At 43.8% G+C, this 16,117-nt stretch overlaps 1 protein-coding gene across 4 annotated transcripts in view; it reads left to right on the forward strand.

The window, feature by feature from the left end:
* Positions 1–2,467: 2,467 nt before the first annotated feature.
* ZC3H7B (zinc finger CCCH-type containing 7B) overlaps positions 2,468–16,117 on the forward strand; it is a 47,181-nt gene continuing 33,531 nt past the window's right edge. For all 4 annotated transcript variants that reach the window (XM_058804439.1, XM_058804440.1, XM_058804441.1 and 1 more), the window contains exons 1-6: positions 2,468–2,703; positions 8,857–8,917; positions 10,833–10,866; positions 11,250–11,447; positions 12,301–12,459; positions 15,062–15,142. In XM_058804439.1, the coding sequence (XP_058660422.1) occupies positions 8,865–8,917; positions 10,833–10,866; positions 11,250–11,447; positions 12,301–12,459; positions 15,062–15,142 (525 nt within the window). In that variant the 5' untranslated portion in view covers positions 2,468–2,703; positions 8,857–8,864. The remainder of the gene's footprint in view (positions 2,704–8,856; positions 8,918–10,832; positions 10,867–11,249; positions 11,448–12,300; positions 12,460–15,061; positions 15,143–16,117) is intronic.

Genomic DNA, 16,117 nt, shown 5'->3' on the forward strand with positions numbered 1-16,117 from the left:
AATATAAGCAAGAAATTTGGCACTGGATATTACTTCTTCACAATTTTTAGTAAAACAGGATCTTATCAAATACATTGATCCATATATTCATTCTTCCTAAAAAATAGCTTTACAAATCAAAGCAACTTCTATGACATTGTATGTGGTTTGTAGCAGGGATTTGCAGTGTTTGACTCTTGCTGACTACCTACACATGAGACTAAGACCTCAATAACAGCACTTGCAACCTGTGAAAATCTTCATTTTAACAGCTAAGGAAAGATTTTACTTCATGAGAGGAGTGGTGCATGCCCCATGACCTTGCAGGACACCTCTCAGTCTTACAGACAAAGGAAATTGGGATGGAGAAAAGCATAACTTGACTTTCAATTGAGAAATGCAGTCCTGGAAATGAATGCTCTTAAATTAAAAGCTAGTGTTTATTCCAGCATAACTCTTGATTGTGTGTACATTTTGGTTTTGTTCCTCTTTTTTCTCATCTCCTCTTAACCTTTCTTCTCATCCAGCAGTGATGTCTTTTCCTTTCACAGGTGCTGCAGGGTTGGAGGTGTCCTGGGCTCTGTGACTCATTTAGTGATGGCTCTGTAGGGCTGCCCTCCCACTGTCTGGTATATCTGCTCTCACTGTGTTTGCTTTCTGCCTCCAGACCTGCTCCACCTTTCTTCTGTCCAAAACTACTCCATCAGTAGGGTTTGTCATTTAATGTACATTTTACCCTGCAGCTTCTGCACCAGAGGCCCAGCTTAGTTTAGGTTCTAGACATTGTCACAGTGTCACCACCTTAAATTAAGAAATAACAAATCTTCTGAAGAGTTAATGAAAATAAACATTATCCATAGATAGTAGCAATATTTGGAGCAAAACCAATACCTAAAAATGTGCATTGTTATAAAATATTGTGAAGAGCATTAGATAATGCTCTCCAGTGTCATAAGGTACACTATACAAGTCACAGCCTGTATTTCATAAATTATCAGTTTAATGTGTTGGCAATGCTGTCAGAAGCCAATCCTACCCAGTATAATAAAGTCTTTCCTTTTCTGATCAATGCATTTTAAATATCAAGCAAGGCTAGTATACTTCAGATGTTCCTTCTATCTGCCTTTGAATCTTGGCAGAGTACCCCATTGCAAAGCACAAGCTGACATTCTTGTGGGTCACTGTAAATAGAGAAGTGAGACACTCAGGAGTAAACATGTCACTGATTAGATTGGAAAAAAGCTGGTAATTTAAGCCAGTGTCAGTCTGGAAATTATTAATCTAAGGATAGACAGAATCCTTTAGGGAGAGGGAAACTATTCTACCAGGGAGGCTGTAGGAGCATAAAACTCCTTGCAGAGGGTTATTTGAAGATAGCGGAGCTGGGTGGGGATGGGTGACCCCCCAGCTAAGGTGGTCTGTGCATCTGGATCTTCACAACCCATGGTAGAACAGGTCCCACTCAGCCTCCCTTTCCACCAGCAGTTCTCTTCCTGGAGCTCTGCTAGCATGGACTGCTTGGAGATTCAGTCCACTTTTGGAAAATATTGAGGGATTTGGGATGAAAACAAGCAAAAAATCCAATTCAAAAAAGTGTCTAAACTCACATGTGTATGCATAAACATAAAAAAATGTATGCATCCACATAGATATAATAAATATGTTGATTGTATATTACCCAATCATATAAAATTTAATATTAATATGGTTTATTAATGCTGCATATATGCATCTACATCTATATAACATATATTGTACAATCTACGTGTGTGTATATATATAAAATATATGTAGATTATATAATATCCAGGCATATAAAATATAGTATTAATTGAGATTTAATTTTTTTGTTTGTTTTATTTTTGTGTTTAGTTTGGTTTTGTTGTCGTTGTTTTGTTTTTTGGTTTTTTGTTTTTTGGTTTTGTTTAGTTGTTGTTTTGGTTTTCTTTCTTTTTTCTTTTTTTAATGCATATTCCCTTCCACCCAAATATTTGTGTTTTCAGATTATTTTATTTACAGGGCACCCCCTCAGCAGTGCAGGGTGGAGTAAGGAAGGTCTGGCTGGAGCAGATTATTGCCCGGCCATCAGCGATGGCCCTGGCCCCCGTCCAGCGAACAGAAATGGGTGGGCACAAGGGTCACTGCTTCACGGATGTGATAATCCCGGGGGGGTCTCACAATTCCTCCCCGCGTTCGTATGCATGCATTCCCTCTGCAGAGGCAGCTTTGCTTTCTCTTGGGGTATATTTTTTTGTATCAGCAAAAACAACCAGGAAGAAAAAAAATGTTTCATTAAAATTAGAACGGAGAATCGACTGCTGAAGCGCTTGATTTTTTAGATTTTTTTGTTTTTGTTTTTAAAGCCTAATTCACCTTAAAGAATCTCAAAAGCAGCCTCAAGGGAAAGATCTGTGATTTTTTGTAATGGAAAGCGGTAGCCTCTAGGGCCCAGAGGATATGCAGGGAGGCATTTTCTCCTGCTGGTGCAGCTGAGAGCCAGCGAGAGAGAGCGAGACCTGGAAATGAAAGTAAAGAGATCAGGAGGCACATGGAGGGAGCTGCAGGGGCAGCCGATCCAGAAGCAGAATGCTGCCTTCTATAATTAAATAGCACTTACTATTATTATTACTTCTAGTAATAATACATTAATAATATCTCTAGTAATACAATACCATTTATCAAGGAAAGTTTATGCCTAGTGTGGGAGGGAAAACCCGAGGAGAGGTGAGTTATTTATTATTATTTTGGGGGGATTATTTTTGTCTTAAATCAATTCTCTGTGTGTTTGTGTATGTAGAAAGGGGTGGACTTGAGTAACAAGAAATTCTGGATGTTGCTTCATTAGAAAGTAAAGGTTTCAGATAGTAGCTGCATAGATGAAAGGTTGTGTAATTGGAAATGTAAAGAAAATGTGGTGAAAAATAATACGGGTGAGATTTTGAAGCTAAACCCTCTTCCGCCAAAAATGTGGGGTTTGCAAAAAAAAATTTTGTCAAAGATCCTAATCCCACCCCCTGGAAAAAAATGTGGTAGTCTAAAATTGCATAGCTAGGGGGAAAGACCCTGGGTTTACGTGGAAAACTTAGTATTAATCGCGTTTGTGCCTGTTTGTGTTTTGTTCGTTCGGGATGTGTATTCTGGTCTGTATTTAGGCTGCAGTTTCCCCCTCTTGTTTAGTCCAAACCCCATGAAACGGCAGAGAAGCCCATTTGGAATTGCTTTTTAGATGGACTTTCCGTGGGGTCTCCTAAAGTTTATCAAATAAGAAGACTGTGCTTTTTTGGGTTTTGTTTTGTTTGTTTTGGTTTTAATTCTTTAATGTTTTAGACAGTTTCCGGGTGGCAGGGGACGTTATGTGTTGGATTTTGGTGGGTTTTTTTCCTCTTAAAGCTGTCTCCCAGACTCTTGGAGACGCGTGATTTTTATCTAAGTGGATGGGGGTGGGGAAGGAGGAAGAGTATGTTTTGGTTTGTTTTCCTTTTCCCGGGGAAACATGGATGTCTTCTGCCCTGGGAGACCCCTCCCAGCAGGGCTGCAGTGTTGGAGTGCCGGGGTGCCGGCGTTCGGCAGAGTCGCGGGGGTGCGGGAGGCGCCGCCGGCCCCTCTCCGCTCCAGCGGCCGAGGTGGCGCCTCTCCCGGCTGCGGCCTCTACGCAAGGCCGGGGACCCGCGGCCTAGTGCGGGCAGCGGGGGGAGGGAGCGAGCCAGGGCTCCCGCGCCATCCGTGTGGGAACGAGCCCCCGGATTTAGTTTTTCAAATGAGGCACAGGAATGCGAGCTGGGTGGGCAGAAACCCAAGAGCAAGTGGCTTAGGGATAGGCAGCATTAGCCCACAGCTCTCTCCTTGCTCCTTGGCTGCGCTGCGGTGGGGACAGGAGGAAGGGTGGTCTGTGGTACATGAAGGTGTTACGTATGGAGTGGTTATGTGTGGAGCTACTATGGAAGGGCTATGTGTGGAACACAAGGCTGAAGGGGCTGGAAAATGAAGTAATGGGGGTTGATGTGGTCAGTTGAGGCTTTAGCCCCCACTACCATCCCCCTCTCAGGGAAACTTAAGAGTCACAGCTTTTATTTTCACTGGGGGGTGAGCTGGTTGTTGCTACCTTGCTTTGCATTCACTGGGTGCAGTGAATATTGCTGGGTGCAGCTGGTGACACCCCAGCGACCCCAGTGATGGTGCAAAGCAGGTGTGGCACTAGTGGGGTGCTGGGATGTGAGATGGTGGCCATGGAAGTTCCTTGGGGCGGCGGGTGTGGGGAGGGACACAGGAGTCTGCCCTGGTGGGCACCGCACAGTGGTGGGGAATCCAAGAGCGATTGGCTGAGAGAAGTAGTGAAACCCAGGGAGTGGGACATGGCAGAAGGCAGCTGCAGGAGTGAGCAAGAGCCCAAGTTTGTAGTGGGTTCTGCAGTTTGTCCTTTACTTGATGTGTGTTAGCTATTGTGCCGTACCACTAAGGTGGCCAAACTTCAGGCAGTGAAAGACTCCCATGTTTCAGACCAGTGTATCCTGGAGCCTTTTTCCTGGGCAGCTCCAGTGTCAGCTCTGCAACCTGCAACTTGCATCTGAGTGTGCTTATTTCTAGCTGAAATGTTACAGTCAATGCCTGGAAGTCAATCAAGTGTCAGCTCATTGCCATCTTATAATACAGTGTGAAAAACTTTGCCCAAATTCAGTTCTGACAGGGTTATGAATAAGAGCTGTCCTTGATAAGACGAATTCAAGTCTTTCCGTTCATCTCATGTTTCTACCATCTACCCATCTAGATATCCACCCAATTTGTGATTCAGTCACCCAGTTTACTGCCTCATGCTTCCTTCTTAAGGCAAGAAAACGGTTTTGCCTGTCTGTAGCATTATATTCCTCTCTGGCAAATGGTTTGTAATTTATTGACAAACTGAATAAAGTTTTCTCTCGATGCTGGACCTCTATCCAGGGAGGATAAATGTCTCTGGACTGAAAGGATGAGAGTTTTGTAATGGAGATATAAATACTCGGTATTTGAATTTTGCTGGTGATTTGAGTGGACAAGTCTGGACAGAGAGATTTGGTGGGGGAGAGAAAAGGGATCCTTATATACAGTGCTTCATCAAATGTTTTCTATTGTGTTTCTAAAATTATTTAAAAGCTCAAGAAAACAAAAGCTAAACAAGCTTTGCACTTAAAATTAATTATGCGGTAGCTGTGGTATAGTGTGCAGCAGAACTGAAGTGTTGCTCATGTGGGTGGCTCACTGTGTGTTGGGTTTGCTGGTGTAAGAAGTGCATGGCTTGGTCTGAGTGTTAAATGCAACACAGTGAAGAGGCTGGAATGATGGGAGAGACAGAAGTGACTGGGTTTGCTGGTGAGGTAGTGGAGGAGGAGGTGTGAGGAGCAAAAGGAGGAGTCTGACTGGCAGCCTCCTGCAGTGGTTGGGGCAGGTAGGACAGATGAAGGATCTGCCACACGTGAAGGAGATTGTTGGTATGGAGTCACATTGAAGGGGAAAGAAAGGTAGTTGTTCCTGAGAGATGTGCAAGAAGTTGTTGGGTAGCAGCACATGGTGAGTGCTTTGAAGGTGCTGCCATGAGGGGATGAGTCTTATGTGCAAAGTCATGACTTAAGCCTGGAGGTGTGACAGACCTGTAGCAGAGAAAGCTGGTCACCCACTTGCAGGGAGGGAGGAATGTGGGGCAGTACCAGGGAACAACAGTCTAGAGTGGAGATCAGGACTGTGGTTTATGTTTAAAGAAGGCAATGGAGGGTTTTGGGTTGAAGAACATTCACTCTGAAGATAAGCGTCAAACTGCAGAGCACCAACAGCATGCAGGGCACAGAAGGTTGTCTTTTACCACGGTTTTATAACAAGGAGCAAATTGTAGCTGTGTATTGTGGAACTTACAGAGATGCAGTAGGCTGGTCAGCCATCCAGGTGAAACAAGGATGGGGATATTCATGCTAGATGCAGTGGCAGTAGTGATGAGGAGAGAAAAAACCAGAAAGGGAGCTTCAGGATGCAAGAAGAGTTAGGTAACTCTAGAAAGGAGACATTCTGTAGCCATTCCCAGTAGTCCTTTGGCTGCACTCCAGGTTTGGGTCAGTAACTTTTGAATGCCCTTCTCTCTGGGCAAGCAACAGTAATCAGTTCTCACTGTAACACAGACTCACATTGTGCTGTGTAGGATGTTTTAGCAGTGGGGTCAGGGTAACTGTGAGAACAGGTATGGATCTCCTCTCCTTGCAGAGTGTTTTAAAGGCTGAGCTCAGAAACAGAAGTAGACCATGTGTATTGAAAGTTTTTTAAGGTGGTGATGTGTTTTGTGGATATACACAGTTGTAAAGGTGTGCCTGGCATCTTTGGAATGCAGCCATTGCCTTGGTGGTGACCAGCCAGTGTTCAGCTGCCCTCCTCAGGGTCGCCAATAATCTCCCTTTTAATCAGATCTGTGGGCTTCTGCTTCACTTCCCTGACTTAGGTTCCCTCCAGCATGACTCAGGGAGCAGCAAGAACAGGGCTGCACCTCCAGGCAGGACAAATGAGTAGCAGCAGAAGGTGATGGCAGTCACCAGCAATGCCCTCACTCACAGGCTACAGTCCCACCACACGTGAACAGTGTAGGCAGAACTAGATGCCAATAGGAGTGGTGCATCAACAGTCCCAAAGAAGATGAGGTGGTGAATCTAGTCCAGGTCCACTCAGTGAGTCCAGTGGTAGGAGATGGTGCCAGAGACAGGACTGGAGACAAGCTGCCTGCAATGAAGATCTGAGATTTGTCCCAGAGGTAGACCTGAGGACTAGTTCACCTACAGCATGGCTCAGACAAGGCAGGACCTCGACCTGGACTGAAATGGAGCTTCTAGACTATGGACAGAGGGCCATAGGTGGGGGTCCAAGGTGAGGCTGTTTGGAATGCTTCAAGACTTTTAGTGTATTTAGCTAGAAAATCTTCCTCCCTGTGCTTTCCCCATGAGCCTTTGGGAGGGTCCATTTGACTCTTTTGCCTTCTCTTCTCCCCCAGAGTTTCTCTCTTGTCATTTCTTATGGAGGCCCTTTCCTCACTCTTGTCTCAGATGGCCCTACAGTGATCTGGGGTGGCTCTGTCCTTTCATGTCTTTCACTGCTGCCTTTGTGGAAATGGTTCCTTCTGCTCCTCTTCCGCTTCTCTGTTCTCTCTTTCTTCCTCTGTCTTTGCAGAATTTCACACAGGGAGAAAAAAATAAATTAATTATCTCTCTCTTTGTCTACCTCTCAAGCCTGTCTGCCTGTATCGTTAGTGATCATATTAACCTCACAATCTCCTTGTTAAATTTCCTTCTTTCTTCCTGATTGCTCATTATCCAGGCTATTTATGAATCAATGCAGGCATTCTGTTGATGTTGTACTGAAGTGTATCAGCTCTTCTCCATCACTTCTGTTTAAAAGCCTTTGTAGAGATGCTGATCATCCCTCACCTTGGCTATTGGCTTTCCCTTTCTTGCTGCACTACCCATCCTGTTCCAAGTTCAGCTGCTTAAAGTCTCCTACCTGCTGCTTGAACCAGGTTGCTCCCAAATTTACTGTCTGATGACTTAGAAACTGCAAAGTATCACTTTCAAGTTCTTGCTTCCTTCTGCTGCCACTTTCTCTCACTCCAGTCTTTCCTGCTTCCCCCCACTCTTCTTGTTGGTAAAGGGCAGTTCAGTTCTACATTTTGCATGGCACAGAGCACAATCAGTTAAGGGCGTGCTGGGTTGTCAGAATTGATTCTTATACCTTAAGATTCTTGTACCTTAAAGGCCCCTTCAACCTGTGTCATTGATACTGCAAGATATCTTAGAATGATAGAGATGGTCTTAATGTAGGAGCTGGATGATAATCCTCTCCAAGCTGTTGTAGTGTAGAGGTGGAGAAATTACTTTAGTATCTTCTTAGAGGCGGTCCTGGGTTGGGAAGGTATAAGGTCTTCATCTCCATCTCATTTCAGTGTTTCTGTACTTGCTGCCTTTGTCCCCAAGTTCCTGTTCCTCAAATGCTGAGCATTATTTGTGGTCACAGCTGGTTGATGAGAAATTTGCTGTCATCAGCAGCTCAGTTTTACCACAAAGTGCCATCCTTTCTTGCCTTCATTATTCTTTTCTTGTGCTACAGGCCTGTGTACCTTGGAGAAAGGTCACTGGGGAACCATTCCAAAATTTACTTCCAAACTGCAGAGGATGAAGTGCAGATAACTCTTGAGCCTTCATAAGGGTGATGCCCACCCCAGTTTAAAGCACTGCAGGATAGGGCTCTGTTCCCTCTCCAAAGTGTTCCCCAGTCTGTGCTGCTCTTGCCTGCTGATTTTCAGCATGAAATCCTCATTGCATGCATTCAGTGCTGTGCTTTTATGTGGACCACAGCAAGCAATTTCATCTCCCTTTGTGCTGTATCTCCATAAACCTTATGTAGATAAGGTATATTTCATATGCTGTGCAGTAAACTAGTTTAAAGCTGTCCCAGATAAATAGTGGTCAGAATTGTGTATCATGGGAGGGTCTAAGCACAAATTCCTGAAATGACTGCCAGTACAGGCAAAGATGGTATTTGGTTTCTTCCCTTTCCTAGAAGGCAGTCATGATAACAGTTGGTTCCCATTGCTTTATTTACTGGCAGCCTAAGCAGAGAGCTCAAATTGAAGTAATTCCTCTTTGCCCCTGCATCCTGTCAGTGGCATGTGAGAAAAAGCAGATACTTGGTAGCGAGCTGCTTGCCGTGCTGTATCTGCAGTGTGGATAAATCATGGGCTTTGCTGTTCAGGGCATCAGGTCTGGAACATTTTGTTAGTAGTAAATTCAGGCACAAACAAAATACTTTGCTGTTTAATTGCCAGCAAGACCTAAAATGACTCACTTTGTGTTGTTTCTTTTTCTTCTTCCTCCACAGCAACCATAATGGAGAGGCAGAAGAGAAAACAAGAAATAGAGAAAGGACTACAGTTCATTCAGTAAGTGGACAACCTCAGGGTTCCCCATGGATTTGGAGGTGGTCATCTTTCTGTTGAGGATTGCAGGAACTGAGTTTTTCCTATTCACTGCTTTGGGTTTGCTGCATGGGAAAGAAATACTGTCCTGAGGATTTTGACTGTGATTTTTTTCAGGGTGTTTCTTGTCCTGTTAACTTAAAATTCTGTAATTTTAATTTCCTTTGGTTTTGCCCTCCACTGCAGTTCCAGGATTATCTTTACAGTCAGCATAATGCTAATAGTACTTGGATCTTCTACATCATCTTCAGTATGAAGATCTCAAAGTGCTCTCTTAATAAGGCTGTCCCACCTTTGTTAGGAAGGGAGATAGTGTTTCAGCTCTACAGGTGGGGACACAAGGTACATAACTTGTTAGGCCCCCCCATATGGTGCCTATAGGAAAAATAGATAACCTGGGTTCTTTTACAGTTGCCAACCTGCAACTGTAGAGTTTCGGATCACTCCTCTATGAATGTCATGTGGCCTTCTAGAGCTTGAAGTTGCTCATGTAGTAGTTACAAATCCTAGTACTTCCTTATCAGATACAGTAGTATTTCTCCCTCCCATATTTGACTTAGCAGAGGCCTCAAACTCAGGTCCAGGTTCCATGGTGAGTAAGGAAGTAGTAAGATTGTAATCAGATAGGTTTCAGGTTTTTTTAAGGTCTGCTTTGTGTCCTGCAATTATTATGCCTGAAATCTGTGCCACTACAATAGGAAAGCCCCTAGATCTTCCATGTTACATATTTGTATCCTGTAATAGGACCATGATATTTTCATCCCAGTCTGAGACTAAATAGGGCTCATAGCCCGGTTTTGGAGAGGTAACATTGAGATTTATATTGGTAGCACTTATAAAAATGCATGAGATTCTGGAGAAGAAAATAATTTAGAAATATGAGATGTAGTTCATGCATCTGGGGCATATCTTGCACTCTGAACCAGGAGCAGTGCCATATGTTGGTTTGTTTTGATGTGAAAGAGGGAGTCCAAATATGTAAGCAGCATGAATATTTCTTACAAAGCCATGACATTTCCTGTTGTTAATTTTAAGGAGTGATTAGGTGAAATCTAAAACATGTTTATTCTGTTACCAGTAAGATCATGTATGCACTGTGGGTGAGAAAAGCTATGAAAGGTGCTGAGGATTCCTCTAGGGCCTATTGATTTGTTCTTGAAGAGAAACAATGAATATATGTGGACCAAGCCTGGATGAATTGGGTAGTCCAATTTGAAGAACAGAACATTTCTCTTAAGTCTCAGTGCTATTGTAGGGTAGGTGTTATCCTCACAAGCTCTGCCAGCATTTGTGGTTCAGCCTTGGCCAAGAAAGTGTGGAGGTTCAGAACTGGACTCCTGAACCTGCACTGTTTTCTCCCTTCCTTTTGTGGGGTAGGCCTAAAGGCATGTGGCTAAGTTAAGGCAGAGAAAAGTGATTGCATTTATCTCTGTGTGTGTGTCTCTGGTCTCACAAAGAATTTGAAGAGGTCTTGGAGTGCCACTCTGGTGCCTCTCATTAGAGCCAGATGCACATAAAATACACTTGTATTCTTCATGGCAGTCTCTCATGGGACTTTAATAAAGATGGGTTTTTTAGGTGACTGTCAGAAGGCACATTACAAAGGATCATGTATGCACAGAAAATAAATGAAAATAAGACTCCTCTAGTCTCAAGTCCCTCTTAGATGTGACCATTGCTTGACACCACTATGAGTGTCACTGAGCATAATGCTCCCTAGTTGTGCTCTCTTTGCCTCAGCTGCCTTTGCAGTGATAAAACGTTCAGTAACTTACTGAGGTCACCAGCACAGGACTAGAAAAAGGATCTCTTCATCAGACAAAAGCCCTTGTTTGCATAGATGCCTGTTTCATGAGTATTTTCTCTTCTTTTTCTTCAGGTCCACATTACCCCTAAGCCAAGAAGATTATGAGGTAATGGAGATTTTGTTTGTTGAAGCTGGGAGCCCTCTGGTTAGCAAGATTTGTTCTGTTGAACAGCCATTAGTTTACATGCCAAAAGTGAAGAATGTGGGATGCTCTGTCACAATTTACCTGTGACTTAAAGTTTTAAGGTTCTGATGATGACAACTTTCAGGGAAAGGAGAAGACACTGAAGTACTCAAGAAGAATGGGAATTTGACTGGATTATTCTCCTCTACCAAAAAACCTGATGTTTTACAGTAGGGTAGGGATGAAGGAGTATCTTAGCGGGCAAGCAGTTTGCTAAAAGATACAGAAAGGAATGGGAAATTGGGAAGCCTGTCCTGTCTCTGAATATCCATTTGAGTCTTATTTGTTCTCTCCCTGCTGCCCAGGCCTTTTTGCAGAAGCTGGTGAGAAACTTGTTTGCAGAGGGCAATGATTTGTTCCGAGAGAAGGATTTCAAGCTTTCCCTGGTCCAGTACGTAGAAGGGCTGAATGTGGCAGATTATGCAGCCTCTGATGAGGTGACCATCCCAAAGGAACTCCTCTGCAAGCTCCATGTCAACCGAGCTGCCTGCTACTTTGCCATGGTGAGTGCTTTCCCAAGTCATGCCCAGGAGCCAGGGTTACAGTGCTGTGCAGTTGGAAAAGATGTCATGAGATATTTCAGCTGGTTTTGTCCACTCCCTGTTCAAACACTGGAGGAGCCAACAACACACTGAAAAGTCTGCATTCTCCTCACAATTGCACTATGTCTTGCAAGACCAGAGGAAGGATGTGAGGAGAGGGGGCCAGGCCTAAGGTTCTAAGAACAATGCAGTTCTGCTCTTCAGTGGTGAGGAGTTAGAACTGTCCAGTGTCTTCCAGTGTTGAACAAGCATTTTTCTGGAATACTGTGTATTGTTCTGGAGGCTCTTGCCTCCTCCATTGAGACACTGGAAGACAGTAAGAAGGCTTTGGGTCTTGAAGGAACTTATGCAGCATACACATGGAAAGGGATTCTGAAATACCAGGCTTTGAAAGGTTGCATGTTTCCATTTTACTCAGGGATGTAACAGCTTTTCCTCATGGCACAACCCCAGAGCCAGCCTGTCCTGTTTGTAAGGACACTGAGTCCCTTGAAAATTAGCAAGCAGTCACATAATTAAAGACTTTCAAGTGTAACATGCTCAGGATAGAGGGGGAGACAAGATAAGGTTGCTCAAGCAACCTTAGTTCTGTCATTCCTTGACTTTGAAGTGTTTTGAGTTTTGCAAGATTTAACAAAATGTTCTGTTAATGTAGGTGTGTTTGCACGCTGGTCTGTGCATGAGGTAACATATGTACTTCCACCTGCTGCTTGTATTCCTGCTTTTTGCTGAGAGATAGAACATTTGCATTCACAGAGAAGGACAAGTTAGCCTGCTGTGCCTTAGCTGACTGCAGGTGGTCTGTTCCATGCAGGGGTTGTATGAGAAGGCGCTGGAAGACAGCGAGAAGGCTTTGAGTCTCGACAAGGAGAACATCCGAGCGCTGTTCCGGAAGGCCCGTTCCTTAAATGAACTTGGAAGACACAAAGAAGCGTATGAGTGCAACAGCCGATGCTTGCTGTCCCTCCCACATGTAAGTTTTTGACATACAACCCATCTTGGGTTTTGTGGCTCACAGTCTTTGTCTCCTCAACATGCTTAGTGTGAGGCAAGAGGATAGTGGAAGAGAAATTTTGTCTGTTCCCAAGAACATGCTTGTGCCCAGAAATTCTGTCTCTCTGACTCAAAGTTGTTTGTCCTCACATGTTTCTTCAGGCCTAATTACCTCTTACAGATAGTGCCAGCCAAGGACACCAGCTAGTGATAGCAGGTTCATGGTCTGTTTGTGAAGAACAAACCCCTACTCTAACAAAAGGTGAACTAAAGCCATGAGAATGTTTTAATTGGCTGGTTTTTTATCTCTAATAAAAGTGACAAGGATAAATGGGAACTGAAGCTCTGAAAGGAAAACTTGTATGGTTTTCCTGTGTTGGATATAAATGTCTCACATTTCACTTACTGATTGCTAAGGCAAAGTGATCAAGCTTTTTATTTCTTGAGGAACATGCAAAGGTGTTGTTGACATCACATGGCACAGTTATTTTTGTGTTCAGGGGTGTGCAAATTTTTGCATGCGGAGAGGACTGTCTGCATATACTAGGAGCTAAATATTTTCCTGATAGTGTTTTTGAGCATCCTCTTAGGCCAGATATTGATCTGGAAAGCAAACTGTGATTACATGGATTCAAGTGAGCACTTTGCTGATGTTGGTTCTGATCCATCACAGTAATGTTGTTAGAAGAAAAATGCTTCCACCTTAGCAGGAGAAGTTAACTTTCCTTTATTATTAGTGGTATAGAAGCAATCTTTGAAAGCCTTGTTAGCAGTTAGTTATTCCTTTTGTGCTTGTAAATTCTAGCTTCTTTACTTGGGCAGAACAGGGTGACCAAACCATGTTAAAGATATCATTTTTGGGGAGTCCCAAGGAACTGTTTTATAAACAAACCTTTGATTAACAAAAGCATCTAGTGTAGGTGTTCTTGTAAAGCTATATTTTACATTGCAGTTGAGCCACTTAATTTATATTTTAACTATATAGTTATGTTTACATAGCTGCCATTATTATCATTACTTTATCAAACTTCTCTGTGCCAGGAAAGTTCAGCCTAAAAATTTCCATATTGAGTGATCTGTGTTTCCTATTGTAAACAATTCAGCCTTGTAAATTAACAAACATAAATTAACATTGTCTTGTTACCTGCTTAACAGAAATCATAAGCCTTCTCTGCATCAAAGGCAATTCATGCTATGCATCATTTCACTCCTGTTTCCATTACCCTCTGGAGCACATGGGTACTTCCATCTTCGCATTGGTGTAATTGCTGACAACTCTGTTGTGTTCAGAACAGAGCCGTCTTAAAACTTCTGATGATAAAGGATGTGCCACTCATTTGGCTGTCTGTCAGAGTAAACTTATTTCTGGGTGCAGACACTCAATGCTGCTAGTTTGCAGAAGTTCTCAGTTTGGTGAAGTTAATACTTCTCTGTGGTACACTTGTGTTTGGTATGGCATGAGGTGTTTTAGAAGAAGAAATAGACAAGCTAGATTTTGTTTTCACCAAGTTCAGTGAAGATAGTGCCAAGTCTAATGTTGAAGGTGTGGGGGAACACAATCAAAAAGTGGCACTCCAGATTGAAGGGAAAAGTTACTGATATGGTGGGCTGGAAGAACCAGAGGCTTCTCAGCCCTTGAAAGTGAAAGGACTCAACCTGCAAGGAGAAGGAGACAGGAAAGACCAGCATGGCAAGTAGAGAGAAGAGGGCAAGCTTCAAGGTTGGACATGAGGGGGGAAATTCTGGGAGGTTAAGGTGAGCTATCACAACAGGTTGGCCAGATGGATACCTTTTTTCTTCTTTGAAAAAACTGTTGAAGTACTCTGATGTTTTTGCAAACAGGGAGAGAGAGGAAAACAGAAGGAAACAGTTGCTGGTGATATATAAGTGTAGAAGACTGTGGCAGGTTGTTAGGCTGGGCAGGAAGCCCATGGTGGTGTGTGAGTGGGCATGGACACTGGGCAGGGAGGATGGTAAAATGCTACACAACAGAGAAAGCTCAAGATCTGCTTGACTAAGCTGAGGCAGTTTAGCTGGAGCTGGAGACAGTCAAAATGCCTTCTAGCTAGTAGGTTGAAAACTGAGACGGTTTCAGCTTTAAAAACAAACAAGCAAAACAGGCTAGTGGGTACTGTCTGCATATCAAAACTGATGATTAACTCTGCAGCTAGCAGAGAGGGAAGACATGCAGGTTCCTTCCCAGGCATGGAGACCTTGTGGAAGCTGTATCAGCTGCCAGCCTTTGCAGCTCCTTCCGCCAACTTGCCCGCAGGACTCCTGAACCCTCTTTTCACAGAGTGGGTGCTTTGTTGGAAGCAGGTACTTGATTCTGATTTTCTGCAGCATTGAATGAGTGTAGGGCAAAACTCCTGGTGCAACTGCAGCATCTTGGCAGGACTAAATGACAAGAATGCTGAAGTCTGTTTGGCTCTCTGAGGCTGTTCTGGAAATTATCTATCTGCTGCTGTCTGAAGTTGAGGCTTGGTGCAGCCCAATGTGCATAACTGCATTCCTCTTTATTTTTTGTTCTGTGTGACAAAAAGGCAAAACTGAAAGTGTCCCATCAATTGTTTTGCCCCCAGGATGAAAGTGTCACACAACTGGGGCAGGAGCTTGCTCAGAAGCTGGGACTGAGGGTTCGAAAAGCATACAAAAGACCTCAGGTATGACTTCTTTTGTCTTAAAAGCTATCCTTTGCTTGTACAAATTTTACTTTTGCAGAAGTGGTAGGTGCTGCTCTGCAGTTACAGACATGTGTACACAACCCTGCAAGCTCTAGCAGGCTGCTGGCAACCCTCCTTGTCCTGACCCTCTGACTCACTTTGCCTTGATCCATTTCTAACCCCAGTGCTGCTCTGTGTCTACTGCCAGGATGTTTTCTGAGTCCCCAGTTGGTGCTGCAGGAGAAACTTCCAACACAGCAGATGCCTGCTGTGTTTTTGCAGGAGAGGAACGTGTGACCTGATCCCAAAGCAGGTTTTGCATCACAATCCTCTCCCTGTTATGAGATGAGAAGGATGGGATCCTCTGCTTTGGAGGCATGGCTGGTTTTGTAGTGCATTGGGTTCCTGCCCCTTTTCTAGATGTACACTTCTTTGTGGTGGGGGAAAGGCTTGGCTTTGGGAGAGCAATGGGTACACACCTGGTCAGAAGCTAATTGACCCCAGTGACTGGATCTGTTACTTTACAAGGAGGTGCTGTAGGTGTTCAAATGTGTACCCTGGGATGGAGCTAGAGGGCGTTAGGCCACTGCCAGGGATAAAGCTGCTCTCCCATAAGCTGCCTTGGTCACAGCTTTTGCTCTCAGGAGCAGAGAACATGAGCTAGTAGTGGAGGCTGATGTTTGTGTTTGCATCCTCAGCCCCAAGCACGGCAGTGTTAAACAAACAGCGTGTTCCATCTGCAGAGGGGCACCTCTGTAGCATGAGGTGGAATGATTGGTGGGAATCTGGTTTGCAGAGAGCTTTTAGGGTAAATCTGGCTGTAACATGTTAATCCTCTCCCCAACAAACCTCACGTGTGATTTGCCTACGCTAAGAAAACTCCTTGATCTCATAGCAGCTTTCCACACTCCAAAATGTTTCTGTCTCAAAAAAAGGGAAGTTTATGTGGAAATACTTTTTGTAGCTCTTCACTGT

Source organism: Ammospiza caudacuta, chromosome 5, assembly GCF_027887145.1.
Source record: "Ammospiza caudacuta isolate bAmmCau1 chromosome 5, bAmmCau1.pri, whole genome shotgun sequence".
NCBI classification, from domain to species: domain Eukaryota; kingdom Metazoa; phylum Chordata; class Aves; order Passeriformes; family Passerellidae; genus Ammospiza; species Ammospiza caudacuta.